Genomic DNA, 14,424 nt, shown 5'->3' with positions numbered 1-14,424 from the left:
AAGAAAGGGAAAAGATGAAAATGAACACATGTGAGACCAAGCGAGATGAAACCAGTGCAGGTGTGGAAGAAAGTAAATGACAATTTCACCTCTCAAAGCAATTAATTTATGGTGATGTATTTTTAATGTGCAGCCTTCTTCCTTGTATTCACCTTAACACCCAGTTGTACTCTTACTAAATTCAAAGAAAGGGACCACCATAGCTATGATGTCCATTTTTGCTATGCCCATACAGATTTCCAGACCCAGATATTGCTACCACGGACTTGTCTTTTGACTACAGTTCTATTTTCTCATCTTTATACACATGCATATACAGAGAGTCACAACAGGCTCTCACAATTTTGAAGAAAATCAGTATTTGTTTCGAGACTGGCAAATCTGGTTTTCCACGGTAAAAAGTACAGTATGGGTGTTAATCTAGCCAAATAAGTCTTTAATTTAATAGAATCATAGAACAGTTTTGGTTGGAAGGGATCTTCAAACATCGTCTAGTCCAACGCCCTGTGATGAGCAGGGACATCTTCAACTAGATCAGGTTGCTCAGAGCCCCGTCCAGCCTGGCCTGGAATGTCTCCAGGGATGGGGCATCGACCACCTCTCTGGGCAACCTGGGCCAGTGTTTCACCACCCTGAGTGTAAAACATTTCTTCCTCATATCCAGCCTGAATCTCCCCTCTTTTAGTTTAAAACCATTACCCCTTGTCCTATCACAACAAGCCCTGCTAAAAAGTCTATCCCCATCTTTCTCATAGGCCCCTTTTAGGTTCTGAAAGGCCACAATAAGGTTCTCCCCAGAGCCTTCTCTTCTCCAGGCTGAACAACCCCAGCTCTCTCAGCCTGTCCTCACAGCAGAGCTGCTCCAGCCCTCTGGTCATTTCTGTGACCTCCTCTGGCCCCTCTCCAACAGGTCCATGTCTTTCCTGTGCTGAGGGCTCCAGAGCTGGACACAGGACTCCAGGTGGGGTCTCACTAGAGCGGCGTAGAGGGGCAGAATCACTTCCCTCGATCTGCTGGCCATGCTGCTTTGATCCAGCCCAATTTGAGAAGTCAGAAGCAAATTATGATGACATTTTCTGACAAAGACGACTCAATTAGTTTTGCTCCTTCAGTGCAGCAAATCACTTCCCTGTGAGCATCTCATTCATCTGTTTGAACTAAACAATATTTGGGTATATACTATTTGGTTAGAATATTTTATGATAAGGTGTTGGAATACAACAAATGTCTTAAAGATAACCTCAGCAGCGTCAAATGTTGCAGGCATTAAGTGAAACCTATTTCATGCAGAATCACAGAATGTCAGGGATTGGAAGGGACCTCAAAAGATCATCCAGTCCAATCCCCCCAACAGAGCAGGAACACCCAGATGAGGTTACACAGGAAGGCGTCCAGGCGGGTTTTGAATGTTTCCAGAGAAGGAGACTCCACAACCTCCCTGGGCAGCCTGTTCCAGGCTCTGTCACCCTCACTGAGAAGAAGTTTCTTCTCATAAAGTGGAACCTCCTGTGTTCCAGTTTGTACCCATTGCCCCTTGTCCTGTCTTTGGTTGTCACTGAGAAGAGCCTGGCTCCATCCTCGTGACACTCACCCTTTATATATTTATAAACATTAGTGAGGTCACCCCTCAGTCTCCTCTTCTGCAAGCTAAAGAGCCCCAGCTCCCTCAGCCTTTCCTCATAAGGGAGATGCTCCACTCCCTTCATCATCTTCGTGGCCCTGCGCTGGACTCTCTCCAGCAGTTACCTGTCCTTCTTGAACTGAGGGGCCCAGAACTGGACACAATATTTTTTTCTATTTTTTTTTTTTCTATTTAAGTAACAAATCTCCATCTTCCCCTCTTTCCCGCCGGCGCACTGTAACGAACAACGGCCGCCGCCGCCCTCGGGCGCCCCCGCGCGGCGCGGGCGGGGCTCCCCGCCTGGCCCCGCCCCCGTTGCCGGAGCCCCGCCCCCCAGCCGCGCCCGGCCGTTCCGCGCGGCGCCGTCGCGCCTTTCCCTGGCCCGCGGCGTGGGGGCGTCTCTGCCCGAGTGCGCTTGCGCCGCCCACGCGGCCGCGGAGGGGCTGACGGGGGTTGTTGTGGGGCGGCGGGGGAAGCACGTGAAGAGCGCAACGTCATCATAAACACTCGTAGGCAACATGGCGGCGCCTCCGAGCGGCAAGGTAACGGGGGCGGGCTGGGCCCGGGTCCTGCGCGGGCGGCGGTGGCTGCCGGCCTGTCCCTTCGGGGGCCCCGATGTGTCCGGCGCTGGGGTTGGCGGGAGCCGCGGGAAGGGGCAAGCGGGCCATTGCGTGTCCGGGCGGGGGCTTTTCCTCCCTGTGGTGCGCGGGTACAGAGTCTCCTCATAGGGCCGCGGGACCTGGGCCCGCCCCTCCGGGCAGGGGCCGCGCTGCCCTCGGGCGGGCCTGGCGCTGGCAGGAGGCCGCGGGCCCTCTGCGCCGCCGTGCGCGGGACGGGGCCGCGGCCCGCGGGTGGAACGCAGGCCCTGCCCGGGGCGGGTGCGGAGGCCACAGCGCAGCGCCTCCCGCCCGGCCCGGGCCCGGCCCGGCCCCGGCCGCCTCCCGCGCCGCCCCTGCTCGCCTCCGCCGGCCGCAGTGTACGAGGAGGCCGCTCTTTGCCGGAGCCGGACAGCCCCGGGCCCGGGGGTTGGTATCCGCAGAGCAGGCTTGGAGGCTGAGCTGGAGGAACGAGACTCGTCCCGTCTACGTGGCCGCGTGTCCCTGAGGTGCTCGGAGACGTCAGTGGGATTTCTCCCGGCCTGCACGCTGGTAGTGTGCAAGTACCTGCCTCGCAGTGGGTATAAAGCCCTGTCAGTCGGATAATTTGGTAATGTAAAGATTTTTACATGCCACCTATCCTTGCCGAGTGTAATTGAATGAAATAGAAGAACTCGACGAGGGTTCAAATGTCTGTCCCGATTTGAGGTCACAGAAGAGAAGTCTCTGCCTCTCTCCATCCCCACCAAGAGATCTGAATTGTGTCCATGTGATTTTACTGTAGAAACATTTTTATTGCATGATTCTGTCCTCTAAAAGTGTTACTTTGTTATGCCGGGCTCCTGAACACATGGATCCTTTAGGATTTAACATCTCAGTGCCTGACTCTATGTGGCCAGGGTTAGAGTGTGATAGTCTTTGATTTCACTTTTCCAGCATATGGCAGCAAATGATTATTTCAGCTCATGCTGATTTATGTGTAAGAGAACATATGCAATTAGCCGTGTCTGTGCTTCTTGGAGGGCACTGAGGAGTGTATTTAGCTAGCAGGAAAATCAGTAGAGATCTTGCTTATGCCAGTTTACTATATCCATTTCAACCAGAACTGGTGGAGCAGGCAATTTGTTCAGCTGAGGTTGCTACAACTTAAAACTGAAGTTCTTTATTGCTGTTAGGTGCTATAAATGTAAAGATAAGCATACTGCCCTCTCAGCTGTTTCTAGCTATGCTCATCCATTTTTTATGTATACAGAGAAAAGTTACTCTTCTGGTTTTGTCCATTTTAAGCTCAGTCTAGCAGTTCATTGGATGATGGTAAATATTTTCGTTTTGTGGCTTTTTTTTCCACACAGGTTTTTATCAGGATCTTCTTCAGGAAGTTTTTCCTGAAAGCAGCTATATTATCAAAGTTTATATGAGACGTTAAAGCTGTTGTAGATTAGTTGTTTGTAAATTTGCTATTTTTCCTTTAAAAAGAAGCCTGTTTGCCTCACACTAAATCTTTAAGACACTGCAAAACTGTTTCAGTTATTCCACGTCCACAATACTAATGTGACTTGTTAATACAGCTTCTAATTCAGTAACATTCTTTGCTGTGTCTCTTTTGATACGGAGAAAAAATGGCAGTTGTGTTTTCTCAGACTTCACGAAATGGCTGGGATGTTTTGAAGTTTCACTGCTCTGGGTAGGAGCAGTTCCATCCCATCCTCCTCTAGATCTCCCCACCTGTGTGTTGCACTTCTGCTTGCTTGGATACTGTACTCATATGATCTCTCAGTGATTTGATTTAGCAAGCTGAAGTCATACATAAACCTGCGTGTGCTTATTTTTGGCTGGGTTGGTTTTCTGTTGGTCCAGAGAGCACATTGGATCACAAATTGTTCCTTTGGGTGGCAGCAAGATTTTAGATGGGCTCACAAGCTACTGAAACTTCACTCCAGGTGGAATAAACACAGTGTGAGTTGGTAGAGACTCAACATTCTCACTTAAAGCATTTTGCACTTTAGTGTGTTTCTAAGCTATGAGTGTCCTAAATTAATTACACTTTTCCTTCTGCCTGTGCAGTGTTGTAATGAAGTGTTTGAGGTGTTAGATTTCTGAAGGAGTAGTAGGCATTAGTTTGTAAGGTGCTTTAGGCTCATTTGGCAGATCTTATCACATTAAAGCAATGTGTTTTAATGTACATGCTCTTTTCTGCAAAATACTACACAAGATAATTCCCACCGAATGCACATAGTGATCTATTAAGCAGTTGGGGTAGCCTGCATTATGTCAGCTTTCATGAAATCTTGTTTCAGCAAACCATATAAGGTTGTGGTTTCTGTTATATTTTACCCTGTTTGCCTTCCCCTTCTCTATCACACTTTTATTATTTCCCTGACATCATTAATATCAGTGGATTCACAACTCTGTTTCATATTGTCTCTGCTTTATGCTCAAGACATGAATAGGATATAAATTATAAATTGGGTTACCTCCTGTAACTGTATGTACTACTTTACTTGTTTGTTTGTTTTTTGTCCTATTTGTTTTTTTTCTTACTGTTTCATGTCTCAGAAGGTTCTTCTCAGTGTTTGTCTCTATACACTTAACTCAGTTCTGGAAAACTTAATGCTGTTGAGTTCTGGAGTCATGAGTCATTCTTTATTAATGACCATCTCCACTAGAACAGTGTGAGCTTCAGTTTTTTGCCCTTCCTTAGAGTTGCCATTTTTTTCCATGAGCAACTTGGCAGTAAGGTCTCTTGTTTTCAGTGTGATTGACTTTGTGCATGAAAGCAGGTATATTTCCTCACTTTTTGTTGCTTGGCAAATAGCAGTTTGTTTTCCTTATTTCAGAGAACCACTTCTGGACTCACCCTTATAACAGAAAACCATGTTAGAAAATGAAGTAAAAAGTTGTGTATGGGGAGAAGCACAACTTCAATTTTAGTTCATTGGTGCATAGGCTATTATTACAGCTGATCTAAAGACAGTAACGATTTTTGGTTTATGCTCTTGGAGTTCAGAGTGTCTTCAGCACATGGGCTGTTAGATCTTTCTCAAATTACCAATTGGCACATGGGCTGTCAGAGCAGTTATTTTTCACTTGCCTGTGCCCTTGCTCTTGAAGTTAAAGCTTCAAAGCTTTAGCTGTCCAAATGTCTGAACTTCAGTTCTAAGCCCAGATGTTTGGCCAGTTCAGCAACTAGAAGCGTTTGAGTAGCACAGAAGCTACTACTAAACAATGCTATAAATGCTGTAGTGTTGTGGGATGGGGTGTGTGTTTGCTGTTGAGTTATTTAGTAGCCAGCATGAGAAGAAATTTAAAACATGGTCTGTTAAAATTAGCTTTATGTCCTTCAGGTAGTTTGTTGGCACAGATATAGAGGATTTTTTAGATGTGTATGTATTCTCTGGTGTAGGCAGTGTCCTGCTGCACTTTCTACTAGTTAAATTTGAGAGCACAGAGACTCCTATACTATGCGGTTTTGTGCCATTTTATTAAGCACTTGATTTAGAGTCTTCATTATAACTTTTTCAGCCTTTACCATTTACTATATACAGAATCATAATCTTTTGTGAACATATTGTACTTTATAGGTTTTCTTTGTGAACAGAAGCCTTTACCTACCTTTGCCTCTTTTGAACTTAGTTAAGGTTTCATTATGCTCGAATGTAAAGCAGTTCACTGATAATTCTGAAATTTCTGTATATTTTTTCTGTTCTCTATTCATTAAGGATTTCTCTTGCAGAAATGTTCACAGTAGAAACAGTGTGTTACCACCTCAAGCTCTTAATCTCAGTACCCTGAATAGACTTGTATTTTCACTGATATGCCGCTGTTGTTGCATAAGTAGCAGAAGTACTTTGCAGTTCAAGAAATCTTCAGTAGACCTAAGGTAGAACTTGGAAACCTTACTGTTGTCAAGTGGGAAACATTTCTTATGATATGTGGGTTTTGATGTTGCGAGCATTCTCATACTTGTCACAACGTGAACAATATTTATGGGATCTCCCCTGCCGGCATCCCACTTAGAAACTTGATGTTTGTGAGACTTTTACTCTTTTAAGACTAGCAGGGCATGAGAATGCACTGTTTTAAGAAAAAGGTTGAGCCATAGGCTCAGCAAATAGAACTTATATAAGGATATGCCTTTATATTTTTACTAAAATTCAAATGCCATGAGTTGTAGGATATTGTCTGTGGAGCAGAAGATCACGTTAGTCAAGTCATTTTAGCATAATGCTTTGCAGAGCGCTCAGATATGCTGGTACCTGGTCATTGAACGCAGACTACTGATGTAGCAGGTACTTTGACATGCCCAGTGATGGTTTAGCAGTGGATGTGTGAATAAGCTCTGGGAAAACCTCACCTATTCCAAAGAGTAAGATAGAAATTAAAGCAGCATCATGCAGATTTTTTAAATTGAGTTATATTTCTTCTAACTTGAAGCACGGCTCTAAACTAAGATACTTTCTGTTGAGCATGTAAGGTCTCTCAGAACAACCATTACCTAAATGGAATTTATTTTATTGGTCTGTAGTTGTTTCCTGACTGTGCTTCATCTTTTGTTCTGCTTACCTTCTGTGAGGATCTGAAAACAAGATGCTGTACAGGTGCTCTACCTGTTGTTAATGTTTGCAGACAGACCCAGTTCTCCTTAATTTGTAGTCTGTGGAGTATTCAGGCTTTCTTACTCAGTCCCTTTCTTTTGAGCGTGCCTGCTTGGTTCTTCAACTGTTGAGTCCGCAGTGAGGTCCTTTACCTGATTTTCTAATATGGGCAAAAATTAAGTAACTGCTATGGAAAAGTTGTTAAAATCAGGCTTTGCACAGTGCCATAATTACTTAAAGACCCCAGAGCAGTGGCTAATTCACTGTATAAGTGCTGTGTCTGTCATGAGAAGCTGGATGGCGTCTTGGCAGATGGTGCTGGCTGCAAGCTGTGCTCTCTGGCAGGAGAGTGATTTGGGTAAGAACACAGGGAGAGAGTATGAAGTGTCTAAAAGATGGGACTAGCTAAGTAGCTGAGAGTGTTGCAGCACCTCTACGTTCTCTTAAATATCCTGTGTTTGGCAGGTGGTTGGTGTGTGACAGAGATAATAGCAAGAGTATAAGGTATGAATGATCAGTGCACATGACATCAGCTAGTACTTAGGTGCCCAGCACAGACAGGGTGGGAAATATGTGAGTGAGGAGGGCAGGACCACCCTGTTCCGCGGTAGCGCCGGATCCTAACTGTCCTTTTTGTTGCCTGTTCCTCATTGTCTTTGGGTGCAGTGTTGTCGTCTTTCACGAGCTGGTAGCACAGGACAGTAAATTGTGATTGTTGATGTGGTATGCTGACGGCCTTCTACTCATGTATGTCCCTGGCAATAAAAATCTACAGATATTGCCTGTCAACTGCTCATTATAAGCAGCATAATAAACTGGAGATATGAATTGTCCATACTGTCTCCTTATAGTATTAAGAGTGATACCATTTATTTCTCAGAAAATGTTAGTGGGACAACAGTGGGACTTCAGAACGTTATTTTCTGTGGAACATGGAATATAAATACTTGAACAATTTTCCAGAACCCTAACTAGCATATGCCATGACATGTAAATGGAGCCTCCACCCTGCCTTCTTTCTTTTTTTTGTTTTTTAATAGTGGTTCCCTGTTTTTACAGACCCTCTGTCAGTATGTGAGATGGAATGGTTATGGTCTCTGTGCAGCACAGTGTTTTTAATGACTGATGAGGATGAATTGTGAATTTGCCTTTGACTTCTGTAGCACCTATGGAAAAGCAACCCCAACAGGTCAAGGTGGCTTAGCAGCATTTGGAAACTCTTGCATCAATTTTTAGCTTTTGGCAGGATTTTGAATCAACTAGGCAATGGATCTAGTTTTCATTCTGTACAACTGGAAAAATAAATGTGGTGTAAGTCATGCTTGCAGACTACAAGCGTGGACTTGCTTGACAAGCAGGAAAGACCTATGAGCATAAGCCTCTCAGGTACATGTTACTTCAAACTTGAAATTTTGAGATGATTAAACATTAATCCTTAAATCATGCAAACTTCTTTTTTTTCCCTACTTTCTCTATCATTTCTTTATAGAAAAAAATTGTCAGCTGAGTGCTTTTACAGTGATAAGTTTCCTTATGTAGTCATGCTTATGATTTGAAGCATTTGAGAAACTTAAGGATACCATAGATGGATAAATCTGGAAACTGATTTGCATAGAACTAGCTTTAAGCTAGTAAGACATCTGAAAACCTTTGAGTAATTCTGATATATGTACAGCTACAAGGCAGAATGAAAATTTGTTTGAAATTAAGTAATTTTCAAAGTTGTTTAGCTTCTGTCACATTACCTCTTCATTTGCTTTGGTTACGTTGGTGTGTGCTTTTGTGTTTTTCTTGTGAGACCAGCAGGATCTGGTTTTCATGTGCATAATAATGTTTAAACCTGAACTTGTGCCTCTGTGGACAGTTCAGCAGATGTTTGCAAATAGGTATAGAATAAAATAAAACTACTGTTGTTTAAATCTGTAGTTAGGCCTTTCATGGCTGGACAACTTTTTTGGCCTCAAGCATCTCAGCAACATACGTTGCTTTTCTTCCTTGGGGTTCTGTTTCCATGACCAGTCAGTTGACTGTGCAGAGCTACTCTCCAGACTTCTGAGCATTTTCTTGCTTGTTGAAGGATGGGGCAGGCAGCTGGATGTTATGAAGAGCAAGGCAGAATTTTTCAGTTGCGTGACAACTCTGGCAGTGTGTACTCCTACAAGCCTCTCTTATCTGACTGACACATTTTCTACCTTTGAAGTGGAACTTTTGCCATTAACCCTGAGAGTAGGTTTGGACCATTACTTAATGTAAGGCTGCAGTGGTTGTTTTTTTTTTTTTTCCTATGGAGTTCATCTTTTGTACACTAGACTGTCCATTTGTAACATAAATTAAGGTTATAATTTCAACGTGGTTACATGGCAAGTGGGGGAAAGGCAGACTGTGTAAGAAAGACTTTTAATCTCTTAAAAGCTGTGTAGTATTTCCATATGAACCTCTCCTCGCTGATTTAAAAAATACTAGGTATTGAATGCATTTTTAGTTATTTACTTGCAAAGGAATAATAGTTGCAGTATCGCTTAGAGAGTAAGTTTAACAAGTTTAATTTTCTATGGTTTCACCTCTAACAAGATAGAAGTGTTCACTTCAACTTATGTAGATGAGTGGAAATGATAATGAGTACCACAAGCGGAGAGAAACAATTTTAAAATTGTGGTTTTTATTTCATTGCCTGCATTGTTATAGGTTATATATGAGCAAGAAGGAGTTTTTATTCATTCATCGTGCGGAAAAAATGATGACCAGGACAGCTTAATATCAGGAATACTACGTGTCATAGAAAAGGTACTTGCATAATACAGTTATGGAAACTTTGTTTATTTTTTGGTGAAGCATGTAATGTGTTTGGCTAATCTCAAATGTCTTGAAGGATAGGATTTCATAAATGAACAAACATCACGTCATGTTTGATATAGTCTGCATCATTTATATATATACATGTAAGTTGTACCATAATTATACCATGATTAAATAGGAATATGTACTTTGTTGTGTAGTACTGAATTTTGTTATGATTGTTTGTATTGTAGGAAAATGAAGTAATAGTAGACTGGAGACCACTGGATGATACCTTGGATACGTCTAATATCCTCTGTGCTGGAAAGGTATGTTAGTTATCAGTGTTCTTCATTCTGTTCCTCCAGAGATCTTTTTTTTGTTAAATTATGCGTAGATGATCTCATAACTGGAAGTAAAATCTATTTATGTGATTGTCATTGGTATTAATAGCTACATGTAGGAATCATATTTGTGGACTGCAGCCTGCTTCACATTATTGAGATACCCGTGTAGGTGACTGTATTTAGTTTTTACTTAGTTCATATATAAAATAGAAGGGGACTATCTATATGAACAGTGAAGACCAAATGAGTGTATCACAGTCATTAGTCCCCCTGCATATACTATGTTGTAGTCTGGTCATTCACTCTCCATAATTAGACTCAAAACAGAGAGGTACTGTTCTAATGCAAAATAAAAATAGAAGTCCGTGGAGGTTCCAAGATCCAGTGATATATGGTATTTAAGCAGTATTAAGAGGATGTGACTAAAGAAGAAGGATTTCATTTTTATGTTGAAATAAAAAGTTTGTTGTGTTGGTAGAATCTGCAAGAGAGGCTAGGATCTTTTAGTACCATGTTAAAGTTAAGTAAAATCTCTTTTCTTAGTCTCAGTCATAAGTCCAAATTTCCTATGTTGAACTGTGCCATGGTTCTTAGGATTTTAATCCTACAGATTCTTTTGGTCTGTGAAAATGAAGATACTTATTCTTCTTGTTGAATCTGAGAAACTAGCTCAATTTTCATGCCTTGTGTTTTTTTAATAGTCACTTTTTTTTTTTTCCCCACTCCTCAGGATTCCAGTTCTGTTGTGGAGTGGACTCAAACCCCTAAAGAAAAATGTTCCCGAGGAGCAGACCGTCCAAGCAGTTATGAAGCAGAATGGGACATGGTCACCACAGTCTCTTTTAAAAAGAAACCTCATTCAAATGGAGGTACTTAAAAATAAGTGTGGTGGGTTTTTCTTGTTTTGTTTTTGTTATGGTAACTTTTAACTGAAGAACTGCCTGTCGTATACAGTAAAATCGATTTTATTAGGAATTGAAAAGCTGGGAGTCGTTTGTGGTAAGAAGTGAATCTCTGTGGAAAAAAATTCACAATGGAATAGTTCTCTGCCTCCAATCTATTTTTTTCTTTAAATGGCAAGAGAATTGTATTGAAAATAAATGTTAACTCTAACTCCTTGCTGTGATGATCATAGATGATGTAGCAGTTAAATCTGCATTGGGCTCTTGCATTCTTTCAAGCAAATGCAATTTGAACTAGATGTCATGTTAGAAAGAAAATGAAAAAATGAGTGGTTTACTACTCAAATGCCTTTCCATACTGCAACAGCAGGGGGAGGTGGAATGTACAGTTATGTGGAACATGAGTCTTTTTCCTATGGTCTGTTTTACTTTGGCAAAATAATTTTCTAGCTATGTCATTTTTGGTACAGTCTCTCAGTAGATATGTTGTGTGTAGTGTAAAAAAAAAAAAAAAAGTGGGGGAGAAAGGACAGTGATTTTCAAGTAATCTCTCTTCTCTGATTCTCCCATAGTATCTTTCTGTATAATGCTTGTTTTCTGTGTATTATTTCTCAGGCTATAACTGAGGACCATTGTACTTGTTTCACCACATCAGTCATGGTTTTAAATGTTATATCATGTATGAGTGCAGGGTTTGGACTTAAGGTTATGAATGTTTTTGGACAACGCACAGTCCCTGCTCCTAGAATACTGTGTTTGAGAGGAGCTTTTGGTACTAGCATGATATAAAGCTAAAACCAGCATCTCTGGGAGGCATAGGATGGTTTATTATGTTACTAGTTTGTATTGATTTTTCATCCTCAGGCATTAGAGTACATCTTCATCCAAAGTGAGCGTCAGTGAGCGCTGCTGACTTGGATTATGCTCTTTGCCACTTGCTTATTTCCAGTTGCTGTCATGTGATGGGGGCAGGCCAGGGGGTGTGCCGGATTCCCTCTGGCAATTTTGTGTCCCCTGGTAGAGTAAAATTTGAATGTATACAGTCTTGTGCAGAGTGTGTACATGCTTGCACAGTATGGGAGAGGGCTGCGTGGGGAGATTTCCAAATCCTTCTCCCTTTGGTAGCAGTCTTACAACATATGGCTAATACTGTATGCAATATATAGCATATAGTATTGCAATGTATATCATCTTTAGTTTGAGTAAGTAGTAATACCTGATGGAGATGCTTGTGGGATTAGTCTTGCTGCTGGAATTTGATACAGCAGTTGTACATTTAACTGCTGGATCACTTTTATAAACTGTAGGCACAGCTTTAGGGGAGCAGTCTGATGGACTTCGTCATTATTTTAGAAGTCTGTAGAAGACAAGATACAAAGAGAAGTCCAGGAATAGCAATTACAGTAGTTGTACACATTTTATTATCAGAACCAATGCTGAGTTTTGTGGTTTGGGTTTGTTTTTTTAGGAACAGTGACAGATATGATGTATTTGTAATTGCTAACACTAGAAGTCAGACTAAAATCATGTGGTAATTTTGTTTTTAAGATGCTACAACTCATGCAAATGGAGAAAGCAAGTGGTCGTTCCTGTTCAGTTTGACAGATCTGAAATCAATCAAACAAAACAAAGAAGGCATGGGATGGTCATATTTGGTGTTCTGTCTGAAGGATGATGTGAAGCTTCCAGCTCTTCACTTTCATCATGGAGATAGCAAACTATTGATTAAATGCCTTGAAAAGCACGTTGTGCTAAATGAGTAAGTATCAGACAACTCTTAGTTCTGGTTTAAAATATGGATTATCGGTTTACGTTCTTAATTCTGTAATGAATTTCAAATTAGTGCTTCCTGATATTTTCTCTTCCCTTTTTTATTAGTCGAATCAATTTTCAAGGTGACTGAAATGGTAATTTCACATACACATTTGGAATGTAGGCTGAAGTTTTAAAATTGTTGGATGAATTTATGAACTAGTTTAGAATGTGTTGAAGTGTTACTAGCTCCATAATACCTCAGTAGCTCCCTCTAGTGAATACAGAAGCTTCTCATGAAAAGGCAGTGTAAAGTTCAGTCCTTATTCATGAAACACTTCTATTCAATGGGATGAGATCATCTACTTTGTGTGAAATATCTGTGAATACTGACATCAGCATGTAAGGTAACTTACAGTACTTTCAACTAAATTAATTTGTATATAGATGTTTTCCCCCAGAATTCTGTTCCCCTTTAATTTCTCGCTGTGGGGACTGTTTCACACTTGATCTTTACTATTCAAATCAGTGTAAATATAGTCCCTATCATGGCGTTAAATGCTTGGCTTTTGTTGTGTATTTATATTGTGTTACCTCCAAGTTTTTCACTTGAATAAAAGGCTTTTTGATCAGCATAGCATAAATGCGCTCACCAAGTAGACATAAATATGACTTAAGAAGACAACAGGCTAAATAAGAGTAGGCAGAGCATGAAGAAACAATGAGGTGTAACAGGTACACCTTTAACAGGTGTAAGATCAGTGTAACAGGTATTCCGTTTTCAAAAGCGTTTTATCATCACTTGCAACATAATATTCTGATGCCAGATTTGAGGGTGAATAGTGAAATGTCTGTGTGAATCCTTATGGGGGCTCTTCTCACATTGGTAGCATCAGCGAGATCAGAGTTGCCTTCAAAAAGTGTGGGGGGGCTGTTGGTGAATAATAGTTAGGCTGGAGAGCAAGCCAGTAGGACATGAGGGCTCTGTGTTCATTGAATGATTTGTGGAAGGCTTTGACAGTGTCGAAGTGTGATGTTGGAGTTGAAGATAATCACAAGTTGCTAACTGCTTGGAGAAGGTAACATGGTAAGTGTTAGTAGTTGGTGAAATAGTACTGGCTGTAGCATTGTATATGAGGTTTTAAGGGGAAAATTCAAAAAGACTGAAGGAGGGGCTATTAGAGGGACGAGATAAAGGTGTAAGAAAGATTATTCTTTGTAGAACTGTAGATTAGGAAATCCTGGATGACAACTTCATCCTAAATTTTTTTTCTCAACATTCCCTTTGAGTTCTTCCTTAAATCTCATTTCATTTTGTTTCCTAATTTCACTACTTCTGTAGGTGCAGGGGAGTGGTGTTGTCCTGCCATCCCCCACCTCTCTCTCCTTCCCCCAAGGAAATTGTTCCTTTTCAAGCATAGTGCTCTGCGTTTACTTATTTGTGGATGTCTTCCAACTAGTTGCTGGGGTGCTAGGGCAGGTTTTTGAGGCAACCTGTGTAGCAAACACTGGAAAAACACCTGTTTTGCATCATGAGTTGTTGAAAGCTTTATGTGATCTGTAGCCTGTGTACTATGTACCCTGTTTCCCCAAAAATAAGGCCTAGCATGATGTTTCAGTATTTTGAGGATGCTTGAAATATAAGCCCTACTCCAAAAATAAGCCTTAGTTACAGTTCATAAAAATAATTTAAATAGTGGCCAGGCAGCTATACATGTAAAAAAGGAAAATTAATTGGCAATAGAATGCAGCAGGACAGATAGACCCTTCACCAACAAAAGCAAACACCTGACAGGCAACTGACAGTTGCACTGCCAGTGTGCTATGAGCAGGCTA

The 14,424-nt window shown here is 41.5% G+C and overlaps 1 protein-coding gene across 1 annotated transcript in view; it reads left to right on the top strand.

Annotated features, from left to right (window-relative positions):
- Positions 1–2,087: 2,087 nt before the first annotated feature.
- Positions 2,088–14,424, top strand: part of TBC1D15 (TBC1 domain family member 15) — a 34,836-nt gene continuing 22,499 nt past the window's right edge. The window contains exons 1-5 of the mRNA XM_065636350.1: positions 2,088–2,163; positions 9,498–9,596; positions 9,842–9,916; positions 10,665–10,803; positions 12,385–12,595. Of these exons, the coding sequence (XP_065492422.1) occupies positions 2,140–2,163; positions 9,498–9,596; positions 9,842–9,916; positions 10,665–10,803; positions 12,385–12,595 (548 nt within the window). The 5' untranslated portion in view covers positions 2,088–2,139. The remainder of the gene's footprint in view (positions 2,164–9,497; positions 9,597–9,841; positions 9,917–10,664; positions 10,804–12,384; positions 12,596–14,424) is intronic.

Source organism: Caloenas nicobarica, chromosome 1, assembly GCF_036013445.1.
Source record: "Caloenas nicobarica isolate bCalNic1 chromosome 1, bCalNic1.hap1, whole genome shotgun sequence".
Classification (NCBI taxonomy): domain Eukaryota; kingdom Metazoa; phylum Chordata; class Aves; order Columbiformes; family Columbidae; genus Caloenas; species Caloenas nicobarica.
The sequence above is the reverse complement of the archived record's forward strand: the minus strand, read 5'-3'. Positions and strand labels throughout refer to the sequence as shown.